This window comes from Bombus affinis, chromosome 11 (genome assembly GCF_024516045.1).
Source record: "Bombus affinis isolate iyBomAffi1 chromosome 11, iyBomAffi1.2, whole genome shotgun sequence".
NCBI classification, from domain to species: domain Eukaryota; kingdom Metazoa; phylum Arthropoda; class Insecta; order Hymenoptera; family Apidae; genus Bombus; species Bombus affinis.
The window spans coordinates 7,477,492-7,493,362 of NC_066354.1; the positions used below are offsets into that span (position 1 = coordinate 7,477,492).

The 15,871-nt window shown below is 39.9% G+C and overlaps 1 protein-coding gene across 4 annotated transcripts in view; it reads right to left on the reverse strand.

The window, feature by feature from the left end:
• Nucleotides 1-4,810: 4,810 nt before the first annotated feature.
• The window catches only part of LOC126921897 (nephrin-like), a 99,254-nt gene continuing 88,193 nt past the window's right edge, over nucleotides 4,811-15,871 (reverse strand). For 3 of the 4 annotated variants that reach the window (XM_050733912.1, XM_050733914.1, XM_050733913.1), the window contains 7 exons: nucleotides 15,243-15,373; nucleotides 9,725-9,884; nucleotides 9,034-9,381; nucleotides 7,258-7,524; nucleotides 6,041-6,280; nucleotides 5,288-5,400; nucleotides 4,811-5,132 (listed from right to left, as the gene is read on the reverse strand). In XM_050733912.1, coding sequence (XP_050589869.1) covers nucleotides 5,052-5,132; nucleotides 5,288-5,400; nucleotides 6,041-6,280; nucleotides 7,258-7,524; nucleotides 9,034-9,381; nucleotides 9,725-9,884; nucleotides 15,243-15,373 — 1,340 coding nt within the window. In that variant the 3' untranslated portion in view covers nucleotides 4,811-5,051. The remainder of the gene's footprint in view (nucleotides 5,133-5,287; nucleotides 5,401-6,040; nucleotides 6,281-7,257; nucleotides 7,525-9,033; nucleotides 9,382-9,724; nucleotides 9,885-15,242; nucleotides 15,374-15,871) is intronic. The other variant, XR_007712592.1, reaches the window with a different exon arrangement.

Sequence of the window (15,871 nt, forward strand, 5' to 3'; positions counted from 1 at the left end):
GGCTAGAGTTTGGAGTTGTTTTATTTTTCTTTGTATCAAACTTTCTAACAATCGATAATGTGTTTTTAAGAACAAATTATATTTTATATATTTTGTTCCAGATTCTTCACAACTTTAATTTTTTCCTCTTCTCTGGGAAGGATGTATAGCGGTGCTTCAGCTTAAAATATGTAAGAATCATTGCACATTATATTTCGATTAATTTTATCTGTTTTGTATATTGGCTATTTTCGCTTATTATTAATTATTATTAATTAAAAAATAAAATCTGATTGAAAAACAGGTTTAAACTGTCCATTCTTGAATTGAATATTATCAGCAAAATTTTTTATATAATAGAGGTCAATATTTTATTATTTCAAACTATTAAAATAATTAACGCTATTATTGAGAAGAATATTTTGTGTTTTGTTACAGATTTCCTGCAGTCTGAGGTTCTTCTACGGGATTCGAGGATTCTTCTTTGATAATAGGCTTCGCGGTAACTTGCTTGGGCCACAACATCCATAATAACATTCTTCGCGTTTAATCGTGAGTTACATGCATTTTTGTTCCTCCGGTCACTCAATCATGCCGTAGGACGAAAGGTTCGAATCGACACGGGTGACTGGTTGTAATTTACGTAGAATTTTTTGCGAGTACAGTGACCGCGGATATTTGTTATATCCATGAGTAGTAACATTTGCTCTATGTATTATTTATTAGTTCAGGATAGGTCTTCTTGCACATCGCGTTTTTTTATATCAATTGCATGATACTGACAAATTTTATATTAATAATATCGACAATGGAACTAACTAATACAAACGATATATTAACAATTAATTTGAATTTTGTGATTGAAGATATGCTCACTATAATTACTTTTAAAGTTGAAATGTATATTTACTGAGAATTGAAGTGACTTAATTAAATATTTCGTAGTAATGAAGTCGGATACCCTCCGACTTCGTTGCATTCAACATTGCAATTATTGCATATCTAATGATAATGATAATAATAAGTTTCTTTTATTTCACCTTCTGTTTTCTGATGACATTATTTCAAAGGATTTAATTGTTTGCCCTTCATTTTTGAATTTGGGTATTGATTTAATATATACATATAGAGATATTAAAGCTCAATCCTGCCGTAAAAAAATGTATTGAATTTTATGTGCAAGAAGAAATTTCGCGACAGGCAAATTTTGGAATCAAAGCAACAAGTTTTGAACATTGCTTTCATATTTTCGAATATGTGCTTTGACGAAGGGATTGCCTGAGGGTGTTTGCATTAATTAATTTAATTTTGAGTCACTTATTAAATAAATTTCTTACTCAGTATCAGTTTGTTTCTTTTGTAATGTAACTTCAGTAATTCATAGTGTCAATTATTTTAATGAATCATATTGCATTGATCTTATTTATGCTATTTTCTATAAATAAATTCAATATTAGTATTTCGGTAAATTATTAAATTAATAATCTAGACTATATAGTGATAATAATAGAGATAAAGTACGAAAATGCAAAATAAAGAAAGATTAGCCCGTTAAATACAGATTAGATACACTAATACGTTTTTTAGTTAGGATTTTCAGGTTTTACCCCTTCCGTGTTCATTGCCAGGACCTCACTCACGTGCCCAGGTGCTACTTGGGTGAGAGAAAGGCAATGGGTACGATGATCATTGATTTTATAATAATTTGTAAGCGACTGACGATGCGTTAGTGTATCGTGCACGACGTACTTTCCACATAGTGTGTGTGGTTAGGCTGTGGAATTGCGTCGTTATAAAACATATATTCACACAAATATCATTTCACTTACAACCTGTAAAAACAAAGATTCGTTATTAAATACGGCGAATCACAGGTGTTAGTATTATTAATTTTCTTGTTGAATTATAATATATGGTACCAAATTTCGTACCATGTATAATTTCTTTGAGAAATAGATACATTCTTTGAATTATGAATATTTTTAATTAAAACTGAGATTTACTTTTATTGCGTTGTACGCAATGGTCGCTAGCCTTCGTCAGTCGATTTCAGGAAAATGGTACGTAATATTAGAGTGTGCATGTTGTGTGCCAAACTCGGGTGTCGGAGGCGTCCCGGGACGTTCTCTCTAGTGTAGGTCCTTGCGCCCGAGTGTTACGTGTGAGAATCGTGGAGTGAGCGTGTTGGTGTGCCTGTTTTGCCATTTTTAAATATAGGGCTAGGTAGGTCAGGTAGCATACTTTCCGGCGTGCCTGTTGAGTATAAGTAGGTAGGGCCGGGCAGGTTGGCACAGTCTCTGGTCGGGTAGGCGCGTTTTCGCGTGTCCAACCTGTTTCAGGAAATTTCATTCGAAAAATCGACGGTGAAGCTGGCACGAATGGAACATGCCATCGTCTCTGACTTCGCCCATCGATTTTTTGAATTTCGCGGTCGTGATCGCGATTGGGTTTCGACACGAACGTTAATATTGCTCGAGCGTGCACATGCGAACGGACAGCGATCTCTATATGATCGTTGTTTATCCATGTGTATTTGGATCAGCTTTCGCGATTTATGTTTTTATTTCACCTCTGTACGTTATTTTTTGGTTTACGATTTAGAAAGTCTCGAGCTTAGATGTAAGTTTCAGCGGGCATCGCGCTCGAAGAAAGAAGAGGCTATGAGCCGAAGAGGCCCGGCAAACTGCCACGCAAGAGGGCAACTACTAATGGCTTCCCATCTTCTGGATCATCCAGAGAATGGAAAGTCATTCTCGTTACTACTTTGTCACTGTACTCGCTTTTAGTATTTGTAGTAGTATTAGTTGTGATTTGTTTATTTGCTGACGTGCACGTCGGCCCATTGTCATGTTGGGCTAATCGCGGTCTGTGAATTAGAGTTGCGAAAAAATGATAATCGCGTATATTTTAGTGTTGCGAATTATGACATCGCGATTGCCTTTAGCAATCTTTATTATGAATTGTCAGAATTTCTTAGAGTAATACATAGTAAAGTCTTTTTTGGTTCCTTTAAAGTTTCTTCCTTCGTTTAAAGATATATAAATGTTAATGTTTCATTACTATTTAACATAAATATTTAGTTTTTATTTGATATATAATTATTTATTTTATTTTTGTTTTAAGAATTAATCTTGCGGTCTTTCATCGCGATTCTTTTAATTAGTTTTCTAGTTAGAGTTGCGTTGATCAATGATCGCGTCTTTAAAATAGTGTTGCGCCTATATTATGCCCAATCTTCTTCCACCGAACCGTGGAAGCACGTTTCTATTCCTGGATCATCTGACGCAGCTTCATCACTAGCCATATATATGGTTACATTGGACCGCTATTACTTTATTAGTGTTGCGAACATATTGATCTGAGTGCATAGATTAATAATTATTAGTGTAGTGAATTTTCTATCTTTTCTTTTTGTTTTTTTTCCTATCGATATTAAAGATTAATTAATATTAACAAAATGATAATGTAGTCATCGCGATTTGCTTTGAGAATTTTCTATTTTATGGCTACATATATGTATTAAATTATAGTTGCTAAATAGGATGAATATTCTATTCACGGGTTGTCCGATTACACTGAGTGCATATTTTCATCATTTACTAGTGTAAAATTAAAATTGCCACAGCACTCACGTTCTACAAATTTTGTTATAATTTCTAATTCTCACTATTCACTATAGCATTACATATAACGAATAAAGGTACAATTCTCGGTAAAATGGCAAATATAGTGCTGTACATTTTGTCCTTCTGTTGGATTATTCGAACAGAGATAAGCATCAAATCGGGCGTATCGCGAAGCATAAAAATTACGCGAAAGATATTAGTAAGATAAAATTAAAAATTATGATGAAATTTCAACAATTTAAAATTACCTTTTTTTTTCTTTTTACTTTAATCAGTACCAACTTCTGGCAAATATCAACCAGGAGAGATTTATTATGATTGCAATTGTATTTTGTATAATTTGTATTAATTATTTATTTTTTTTACAGAAATATAAAGGCAAATTGTTTTTAAAACGTTAAGGTAATCGAAAGCGTGGAATTTTCTAGCGAAAGCTTGCTTTTGTTGGTTTTTGTATCTAAAGGTATAATACGTATATCCACTCTCGGATTTCGCATGGAAGAATAGGCTATTGAGATTCTCGTTCGAAAATCTTTACTTACGAGGGTGTTGGAAAGAACGTTACAAGAAATTATATGCTCGATCGAAGAGATTTCTACCGTAAGTAATCTGCTTGACTAGGTCAGTTCGATATATTTAGCCGTGATAAAAGACACCAAGATTGCGACGTGAAACAGAGAAAACAGATAGAAGAAGATTCTCATTAGGTATCTGAGTTTCTCGCGTCTTGAAACAAAGATTATCTGGAAACGAGGCCACGATAAATCGCGTCCTTTCCTTGACCTAAATTTCAACAGCAACCGAGCAGAGTTTATGCGATCACCTTTTGGTCTGTTTCGAAGATATACGTTCTCGAGCTTTGTTCTCGACTACTATACGAGATAGCGCCATTCCCTTTTTGCAGAGTGCATTTAACGTCCATGGGTGCATTAAATCTCTTGCGGAAATAGTCCAGCGCTCGATCCGAGTCCAATGACTTCTTCCTTTTAGTTTGCGAGTATTTTACGTAAAAATCTACCTATGGAAGACGTAGTTTGGGTCAGCTGTAAGAACAAATTGATAGAAACACTGTTTTCTCGTTCATTCTTCTTATCGCGTTCAAAGTTTCTCATTTTCGTATCTACGAATTCTTATTTGACATATTTAGTCATTAAGAACGTTTACCTGAGATCGAGGACCGTTGAAAGTATCGTAATGCAATCGCGTAACACGAAATCGATGTGTTTTATTTATATACAATATTTACAAAGGCATACTGTTATCGAGTAGCTAATAAATATCTTCGTACGCTTAAACGTGTACAATGTTGCATAAGCATGGCTTTAGTCTTTTTGATTTTCATGTGTTGCGACAGAACGTAGCCTATTCGGAGTGTGTCAAGTGTCAAGTCCGTGACTATGCTCTTTTCCTTGTAATTACAACACTGTTTCCTTTGTTCGCCGATCTTTAGATGCAGCTTTCTTGGATCACGGCGCTTCTGATTGCCGTTTCCGAATATCGATGTGGCCTCTGAAGACTATAAAATGTCTGCAAACAGAGTTATTCCTTTTTTTAACGGAATGTTTTTCACGGCAACGTTCGATAGATTTATAGAACGAGCCTTTCTAATCGAAAGACACGATTATTCGCGTTATTACGCTTCATCCTTTAAAAAACGACGAAGCAGAAATGAAGTTACTTACGTTCGGCGATGCTCGAGGATAATCTGAGTCTTCTATAACATCGTGGGATATTTCTCGGCCTTCTAGCTGTCGTGGCCTCCGCGGTAAGGAACCGTAATGTAGAAGCTTCCTATCTGGAAAAATTTCATCGTAGCATTCTATACACTATGGTGTAATTTGGTTTATCGAAAGTCTGTCATCGATATAATTGGACGTGGCTTCTTTTTTTCTTTTGACAAGCCCTTTTTAAACTCGAAAAGCGGTGTATTCCGTACAGCGATCATTTACGAGAGACAAATTGACGAGATCGAAGGGAAAGACGTTTCATAAGATAACCACGTCGTATCCATTGTTTGTGCGGATTTTTCGTACAGCAGTATTCACGAAAACAAATATTCGATTTCTGAATCGATGCATCTACGTCGAATAGGTCGACGTAACGTACGCATTTTCCACGAGCAATTTTCTTGAAAGTATCGTTAACCATGGTCGTCGTTTAGGACGAGACTCGATATATTTGCGATTCTTCGCTTAAACGGAGCACTTTCATCAGTCTGAGTAGAAATTTACCAGATGAGATGGTGGGTTATTTTTCGCCGATCTCATCGAATGTGAATAAAGATAGAATATGTTTTTCCGTTCGAATTCACCTGTAGATTTCGCGCGATAGAGAAACTAATCTTGTGTGTGTGTGTGTGACAGAATGTTCAAGCGTATTCTAAATTTCAACTTATGCGAAACAGAAACGTATACAGAGCGTATAACGTAACTCACCTGTGAAATGATTGGTCAAGGCTGTAGTTGGTATGAGATCAGGATTCCCATCTTCCTCTTCGCCTTTGGTAGCAAAAGTCGCGATACTTGGTTGTTGGGGTGGTTTTGGCTTTGCCGGAGTGGCCGCGTGTTTCCTCCAAAGCGCCATTAATACTCCGGTCACGATTAGACCCAAACCGGTTGCGGTACCTCCTAGGCCAATCAGGATCGGTGACATATCCACGGAAGATGTCGATTCGCCTATAAACCAAATCATCCTCAATCCTACAACGTATCTACGTGGCTAAATTACTTTTATCTTTTCTCTCGTTCTCTTTCTCAAATTTCATACGTACATTTTTATATTCATTATGCACAGTTGGATGAAAATTTCATCAACGACGTAAGTACGTATTTATTAATTTTGGAATAATCCTATATTGCGTTTCTTTCGTGAAAGCTGAATTAATTCTTAATTACTTATATCGATCGATTCTTAATTACACTATTTGCAATGATAAATGATCATTGGAAATACATTACTGGAAATAAATTGTAAGTCAATATAAAATTTAAAGAGTAATTTTATTTGGTGGGTGTACATCGAAACTATGTACGTGTATGCAATTGTGTAATTAATTAAATGTTCGTTTCGACGAATTAATGGATGTAAATAAAAGAATTGGCGAATATTTTATTTACGGTCTTTACTCGTGATATGGCACTTTTGAACGAGCTAACGGAATAGTGGAGCGGAAACAACGAATGTATTACCAAACGATACGCGAAAATGGCAAAATAGAACTGTGTCCAATTTTCATTTGACTACTATTCTGAATTTTATTTTTCTTTCCTTCGTTTTCGCCCTCTTTCTCATATATATGTATGCACGTATGTCTTTCCTTTTTCTACGAAGACTGTGTTACATCCATTGAATATTAAGATTGATTAAATTTGAAAACGTCTCGATCGTAACTAATGGAAAGTTTTTGTTTGGTAAACAAGCGAACTTTGTACACGTTAATTAACAAATGGAAAGGGATAGTAAATGGACACATCGTGATTGGTGGGATGCGTGGCAATAGTGAGAGAGACCTGTTCATCTCTGAACGAGAGATAAGTTTTGGCGAGTCGTATCCTTTGAAGCACCCGTGGCTTATAAAACAGATACCGATAGCTGTGTTCCTATCTCTTTGTACATATAACCTGTTCAATTCGCGTTAGAGGTACTTACGCACCGGTGAACTTGGCCACTCCTTTTAGAGCTTCTCCTTCCATGATCACTGGATCACTGGAGCCCTTCATATTGACCGCGTAAAGAGCGACCGTCGTTGGCTTGCGAAGTTCCAACTCCCAGTAAGGATTTGGCGATTCCAGTCGTTGCTTGTCCACAATCGCGACAAATTTTTGCGGCAAACCACCGTCGTATCCTTCCACGCAAGATATTCTGATCCGTGAACCGGTCTGATTGTACGCCGTGCAGTTTTGCAACGGGTACGGTCTGCCTGCGGGCGAGACATCATTTCCGATCATACGACGTACAATTTATAGATAAAGGATACTATACGTATCGAGACGAACGATCGCGCGTAACTTAACGTTTCGAATGAAATCACGAGTATTTACGATGAATACGATTATAGCAACAACATGAGTTACCGCGAGGACGTATAAATATACAGCAGGATATATAAATGTCTTTTATTTGAAAAGAACGAGCACGTGTGTTGACAGAGGATTGTTTACTGCATACAGCAAAATTTTGCACGGCCCGGTGCGGTGCGGTACGGCAATGGAAAGGGAAAAACAGTGGCATAGTCGCGTTGCGGTTCGCGCAACTTCATTTTATTTCGCAACGAGAATAGGAACGCGATGCTTCATCGTTTCACGACCAATGAAATTATGTCGCACGATCGTCATTATCGGCGATGGTGTTGCATTAACGAGATCACTTGTATGCAAATAGGAGTTTGAAAAAGCTTGCGCAGGCGTCGGACAGTTCGGTCGTTGTAGTTCATTTTTTATTTCTCCGTATAACGCGCAACGAAAATAATCCTTTGCAGCAGCGTAAATTAGAGGAGCCACGATAAAGCAGATTTCCTGCGTTTTTAAAACCCTTACCTTTTTTGAGCGTATTTTTATTTTTACGCGTTTTCATTTTCATTTTCTAGTTTTGTACGCACCCTGTAAATTATTTAAGAGCATATTTCTAACGCGCGTCATGCTTTGTTTGGTCGAGAGCGAGTATTCGCAAATTGTTTCGATAATTTACCTCGAAAATCGTTAGCTTTCGTGTAACGTTATATTATATGTATCTAATATACATAATGTAGGTACAATGTATTGTACATTTACGCGTACTCGTATCAGAATCATAATTGTTGCCGTTTGCTTCCGTTTCTCGGCAAACGTAACAACTTAGTCAGGGGAAGAAAATGCTCGACGCTCGAACGCGACTAGGTTGGCGTTTCCACTTACCGCCTTGCATTATCGTTACAATTAACGATTTAATTACTCTCGGCCGGCGAGGTGGACCCAGCGAGTCGTGCTGTTTCACACGGGGCGTATACTGGTCGCCGTATGATAAAAGATTACCCGATAATTACTAACGTAAGAAATACGTTGCTCCTCCACCGAAAATAAATTATGCGTCCAATTATCGCAAGCAGTGCACGTTAAAGTTGAGTTAAAATTGAATCGTCGGGGAACTATTGACCGAGTTTAGCAGACCTCTCTATCGATCTTTCTACAGGTGCGATACGGACTAAATTAATTTCGTGAACTCGGCTAAGTTCGGCAGTAATTTTACCTGCTTTTCCATCGTTCCGATCGGTTTTCGATCAGTATGTTTTTTATCGACTGTAATTCGAATGTCAGTGCATTGCGCACTCGTCGTAAACGAGTATATTCTAGCGGAGACTGCGTATAAAATTTCCAGCAAAACGTTATCTACGACAGGATCGGCGTATACGCGTGGACGCGATGTGACAAATGGTAAACGAGTTCTGACGAACCTGCTGCGATCACTTGGTAGATGCATGGTTGTTTCGAGGGACCCACGATGTTGCTAGCCCAACAACCCAATGTTCCGTAATCCATATCGGATGATGGGGTATAATTGAGTCTACTCAAGGTGCCTTCGTTGGAATACTTTGTGGACGGAATGTCGCTGAGATCACCGCTACTGTTAAACGTCCAGTGGAAGGAAACGGAGGTTGGGCTTGCGTCAACCTCGCAAACTAAGCTGATGGTTTCGTGCTTTAAGGCACCGTGGACCTCTTCGGGAACGTTGAGGGGTGGTGGCGTTGCGTTCTGATACCTCAAACCAGCCGAGTTTAAAACGTGTTTGCACACAGGAGCGACTGCAATAAAAACAACAACTATGAATAATATGCTCGATGTATCTTAGGTGTTTTACACCGTTCACGTTTTACACCGTTCACTTACACTTGCGGCGATATATTGCCCGTTAATAAAAACGAAGGATCACTGCGAGACTGGCGTAAAATATTTATTTCGCGCTGCGTTTATCTCGAAGGGAATAGAGTGCGTGCATTAACATAAAGGAAAATAAAAGCTGACTTATCCGGGCAACTAGCAAAGAAATGTGTATACCAGCCGAGTTTTATCGCCAAACTCTCGCCAGATAAAATATCTTTTTCTGGCTCATGATTGGGCAATGTAACAGCGGCAAAATATACTTACACATAACCTCGAGGTTCACTACGTTAGAACTAGCACGACCCTCGACATTGACGGCCATGCAGGTGTACCTTCCAGCGGATTCTCGAGTTATACTCTGAAGTACCAGAGAGTGGTCCGAGAGTACTATGCCGGCGGTGACGTTGTAATGGAGCTCTTCTTCCTGAATAAACAAAGGGAGAATATCCTGCGTCAAAGAATCGCTACGTCGGTTGAGATTTCGTTCGATTTAGTCGGCATCCGTTACTTTCGTCTTTAACGACGAGATTTTTCGAAAATGTTTCAGAGAGATTGAAATGACGAGAAAGGATAGGAGGAGCAGATAGTCGACGAATAGACGGTTCACGGTTTGTTGCGTATGTCATACATAGTTAAGTCTTCTCAGCCACGGTTACCGGGAAAAGTTAGCGACGTGGTCGGTGGAGCTTCGAAAAGTTAGTACAGTGTTTGGTACATTCTCCGGTTCCTATCCAACCATAAAGCCTGTCATACGCGCGAAAGATTCAAAATTTACCTCGTAGCAAAAACACACTCGAAACTCGCTCGAACTTTGCTTACCAAATCTCTCGCGAATGTGGGAGTTTTTCAAATAGGAACGAAATTCTATACGATACGTACGCTGGCTAAATCTCCGCTCCGCGTGTACTTTCCCACCACAGTCGAGCAATTTCTTCTCGCTCTGTTTACAGATTGCGTACGAAAGATGAAGGTTCACAAGGATCAAAGTAACGGAGAAAGTTTAACACGTTGAACTTTGTTCTTGCGCGTTTTGAATTTCTTCGCCGTGACCGAAGAAAACGTTGCTAACGAGACAACGTAGTTCTGTTTGCAAATTGTCGCTTGCTTCGTGGACTTGGTCAAAGGGAATTTACGATTTATACTACTCGGGTACTATTTTCCGTCTTCATTCTCCTTTCGTACCTGCTCGTTATTTTACGTACGTTGAAACAGGCGCGCGCGCCTCTCTCTCTGTCTAACCTCTTGTCGTTACACTCATCTCTAACCACTGGTTTACGAATACACTCTACCACGCGTCTACGAATCATACGCTCTTGTATACACCCACTAGCGGGCAGATTTTCGCACCTCTTCGTCCTGTACTCTTCTTCGAATCTTCGTTTATGCAAACGTACTTATACACACACGTACACATGCACACATATATGCACATGGCCACGCGCGATATTATAATTTCCCCTTAACTTTCTAGCAAAGGCTTTGCACACAGATTGCGGCCCAAGGCGTGTCACGCAAAATGGAGGCCGTAGATGGGTGGAAATTTCGGAAACTCGATTATTCCTGTTGCCTCGGGAACTTTATATGTATATGTTGTATATACCCACGGATGTCTCATGGCAAGTAGACTATTTGAATATTTCGACGAAGCATCGCTAAAACCATAACTCGTTCGACTCGATTGATTTTTCCCCTTCCTAAGGAAAAAACTTTCTGAATTCCTGTATCCGATAAATCGTATTTCTCGTTATTACCCATTGCTAAATTCCATCAAAGGCATTCCAGCAGAGAAAGGGAGAAGGGAGATAGAGTGAGTGAGAGAGAGGGAGAAGGGAGATAGAGTGAGAGAGAGAGAGAGAGAGAGAGAGAGAGAGAGAGAGAGAGAGAGAGAGAGAGAGAGAGAGAGAGAGACGAAGCGTAGTAAACTCTGGTTGTAAATTTGACAGGTTTCCATGCAAATCACCTTGGAATTAATACATACTCTATCCGAGTAGCGTCGAAACTAATTCGGCGTGTACGCTTGTTCCTGTTATCGGTTTTAACTAATTGTAAGTTCCGAATTGCAACTCGTCATTAATCGTGTTTAGTTCACGCGAATAAAAAGGCAACTAGATCGACAACTTTGGATGTATTCAAACAGCGTGGAAACGTATTCGCGTAGAATTGGGGTAACCCGGGACTTTATCTTCGTATTAGCATACTTTCAAGATTTGATTGGAAGAACAAATAAAGATGCGAGACGATGTTGGCAGAGATAGAAGACCAAGACGGTGTGACGTTGTCAGAAATGTAATATGACGAGCGACGTACCCGTTTCATTCGGTTTCGTAGGAATATGCGGAAACTTGCACGTGCCAATTGTACGCCTCGCTTTCGACGCAAGAACTTGCGGAAGAACAACTCGAAACTATCTTGAATTGGAAAGCAATATGCCTTTACACGTAACAGTTATCACAAGCGTTTGTGCATCGAAACGGAGTATGCGCCGTCGAACGCACAACGTTTTATGCTACCTCGCGCTTTATATACGTTCAATATTTGTAACGTTTCCCTTTTATCCCTTGTCGAAACATCGTAAAAACAATATAGTAAAGCTGCTTTACGAGCAAAGAAGTATCGTGCTGGTTTGCAAGGTACATATTCGAAACAATTCCTTTCTTCACGGTATGCCTTCATTTTACCTCGAATTCCTGTATTTTCATATAACGTAACGTGACTGCATTAGATGTTAAATATTCGCATTCATGTCAGAACAATAATACGTATTCGTGGCAAGCAAGGAATACATTTGCTTCCTTGCATTACAAACGGATGCCAGAAAAGCGGTAGACAAGAGCGATAACTCCTATTCTCGTGGAATATCTCGGCACGTGCGTCTTCCGGCCAACTTACCTACCGTATTCTTATCTGTCAGATTATGCATAAAGCATAAGCAAGCTTTCTTCATCCTTTGATTCCTTTCTCGGTGATACCTTTACTAATCTTAAAGAATTTTGCGACGTATGCATACAGATGCACTGAGTATTTCTTCGGAAACGGAACACGGTACAACGGTAATCCGTCGATCCAGATCTAGTCAAGCTAGAATAATTGCGACGTACTAATATTTAAAACAGCCATCGGATTTTACAGCATCTCGTGTGATACACCTTTACGTATATAGATTCGTATATCGCGATGAAGGGTTCGCGATCGATTTCGATGCTATGGGAATTTTTCAAATCCATTCAAGAGAATTCGGGTTTAAGAAACATAGAAATGATTTTAAAAAATCGCGTATATCGCGCCCTTGTTATTTAGATCCAGTGAGGATACGCAGTATACCGATCGACTTTATGAAGTTACATATTTGTACACATACTACACGCATGCATATATACATGAAACACGATCAAATATTGTTGAGTTTGACACCTGTGAAACTCGCGTATACTGTGAACGTGGTAAATAAAAAAAAACATGGTTAACGATATTTTCAAAATGTGGCTTTAGGAAAGTCTAGAAACGTCGCTATCGTTCGTTTCACGACGCGATAGTACTGCGACCGACCGATGAAAAGTCATCGCGGAACAAGCACGGTAACGTGCGGTGACATTGTGCGCGTAATGACATTTAACGCGTAGCATTGCGATAATACGAGCATCACACCGCAATGTAGCATAGGTAAATCGGTGGAAGGTTTGCCTTGGTATAACACGTCCGACGGATTTAGTTTCAGCCGCGCATCACAGCTCGGTCTGATCTGCCGTTGAACATATCACTGACAATGAGAAGCACGCACATCCGATCAACATCCGAACTAGTCAGGTTTCGCGTCTCTCTTCTTTCTCAATTTCCTCTTGAAAAGATGAGCGTAAATCGATTGCAGATCGCGAGCGTTGTTCGCAGAAGCGCGGTGTATTTATGTAGATGGCTGATTCACACCTTTACGTTGGAAACTCGAGGCGTCGTTAATTCCAACGAGGGCTTATAACCGTGCTTGTATTTTCGACGTCAGATAAAAGCTTTTGTCGCGTCCATCGAATATTTTGATGAAAAGTCTGAAATTTTGATAACACTTGCGGCAATGCTAGATACGTGTCGTTCATTCGATGGGAAATTTTCATCGCACGGACGTTTTTACGCGAACATTTTTACGGATTGGTAAACCGGTTCTGCCCGGTGATTCGTGGGCAATTTATTGGTTTGGTTTTCGGACTGTGCGAGGGTGGAGGGTTACCGAATGGACGGGAAGTGACAACGGCAGCTCGTAAATTTACAATAATTTCGACAGAGTGCACACGAATGCACATACGGAGCCCGAACGCTTCGAGACGTTTGAAATTATCATTGCCATTCGCGAGTATTCTTCTCCGACGAAAACTCTTTTCCGAGACTTTTAAACTCTGTTACTTATTCACCGAATTTTTCTCTTACTTTCTTCTTCGACCCAGCATTGAATCATATTCCTTGGAAAGACGTCCTATTATTAAAACTTTTTCCCTCTGTTATCCGACTTCACGAACTTTCGATTATCCGAGTTCATTCGATCGTAATTCTTGCTATTAGTGTTCGAGAATATTAAGGGAGAACCGCACGCGTAACGTTAAATTAGGAAGTCGTATTACTTCGAGTATCGTCATGTTTCGAAATTACACGCGAGTAAAACGAATATTTGGTATATTTTTAAGAAATTTCTGTTTTCGTACTGATCACGGATTCTCTCAACTTACTTCTTCAAATAAAAAATTGTTCTTTAGACGAGCGGAACAGGATCGCGATATCGCACGCGTCAGAGAGTTTCTTTTCCTCTCTTTCCTCTTTCTTTTGCTTTAACAGAGAAACGGCAGAAAAAACGACTCGAGAAATATCGTGCAGTCGACTTTGACAAGGATTAGCGTGACTGGTTGATCCGACACAGTTAGTTTTCCTATTTAGTTTAATTCCGCGTGGTTCTCGACGTTCGACGCAAACAGGCTCGCGCGAGATCACCGGAACTGGCGTCGCAAGCTCGAAATGCCGTCGTCGGAAGGGAGGGGTTTAGTACGATGCTTCCAGGATTCGCCGACCTCTTGGGAAAGCTCCGACCCGGCAGAGAAAATGATGGAAAGCATAATCCCCCTTAAGAGGCTTAACTCGACGATCCTCGAGTGACCGGAGATAACGCTCGAGCTTTCCAGGTGCGAGTCACGAGTTTTTCAGGATATTTTTCGCGAGTCAAGACGAAAAGGAACGGCCAGGCCGCATAAGCGCCGTCGCGTCGCTTTCTTGCGGCCATGTTTCCTCTCGACGCGTTACTTACACACGCTTTAACACGTAACGTTGCGTCGCGTCGCTACGAATTTACGCGTCACTCCGTATGCAAACTAGGACCAACAACGTATCCGACATTTCTATTCGAACTGTAGGTCGGGTCATTCTTTTGCCTTCCGTTATACCACGATCCTCTCGATTTTACAAACTTTATTGCGCGACAAAATTATTGCGTTGTTTTACGTTCTCGCATACATATCGCCTTTTTACGACAACACCATAGAAAGCAAATGCGAAGAGTACTTTCTGTCGATCGGTTTAATTTCACTTCCGTGTCGATTCATCGAATAGCTTTTTTACAATATTTCTCGACTCTTTGTTTTTATTTTTGGCACGGCAGCGCAGCTCGAAGTGTACGTTCTCGAGCGAACAATCAAAGTCTTGGCGGACCGTCGTCAAGTTCACGAGTTTCTTAGCTTTTTCGGTTTCCTCTCTGGAGAATATCGCGGATGTAATAACGCAAGAACGAGAAACAACGATTGTTTGGACGTACCTCGTGAAACCATGTCAATCTGTAAGCTCTAGGATTCGCCCTAACGTTGCACTCGAAGTAAACGTCGTCGCCTTCCTTGATGTTCTTTGGATTCAACGAGGAGCCCATCTTCAGAGCGACGACAGGGGCAACTAAAAAACAGGAACGTGAACGTTAGAGTGAAACGAAAATTGGAACGGTTATCTTTTTTCGAGATCATCGCAAAGAAAGAAGAGAGCGATTGATCGCAACCGCAACCATGGTAACTGAAAATCTACGTTTGTCGCGCATCTGTCGCTATGGTATTTATAAATCAAGAGTTCATCGAAGCCACAGTGCAATAATATTCGGGCATTAGCGGGGCTCGTTTAATGAAATTTGCATTTTCGTTCACGCGAAATACGTCCAAGTGAACATCGAGTCGCGCCGGAGCGGAATCGAAACTCGAAACTACCGCGTAGTTAATAACGTCACACTCGAATTACGGGAAACGTTTTATCGCGCGTAGTTCCCAGCTCGATGAAAACCGTTATTGAACTTTGCGTGACTCACGATTCCCCGCATGCATCGATACTGCGCTTAATCGGTTCTACCATGTTGATGGGCGCATATCGAGGGTACGACAGTAACGAACGTAGCAAATATCAAAG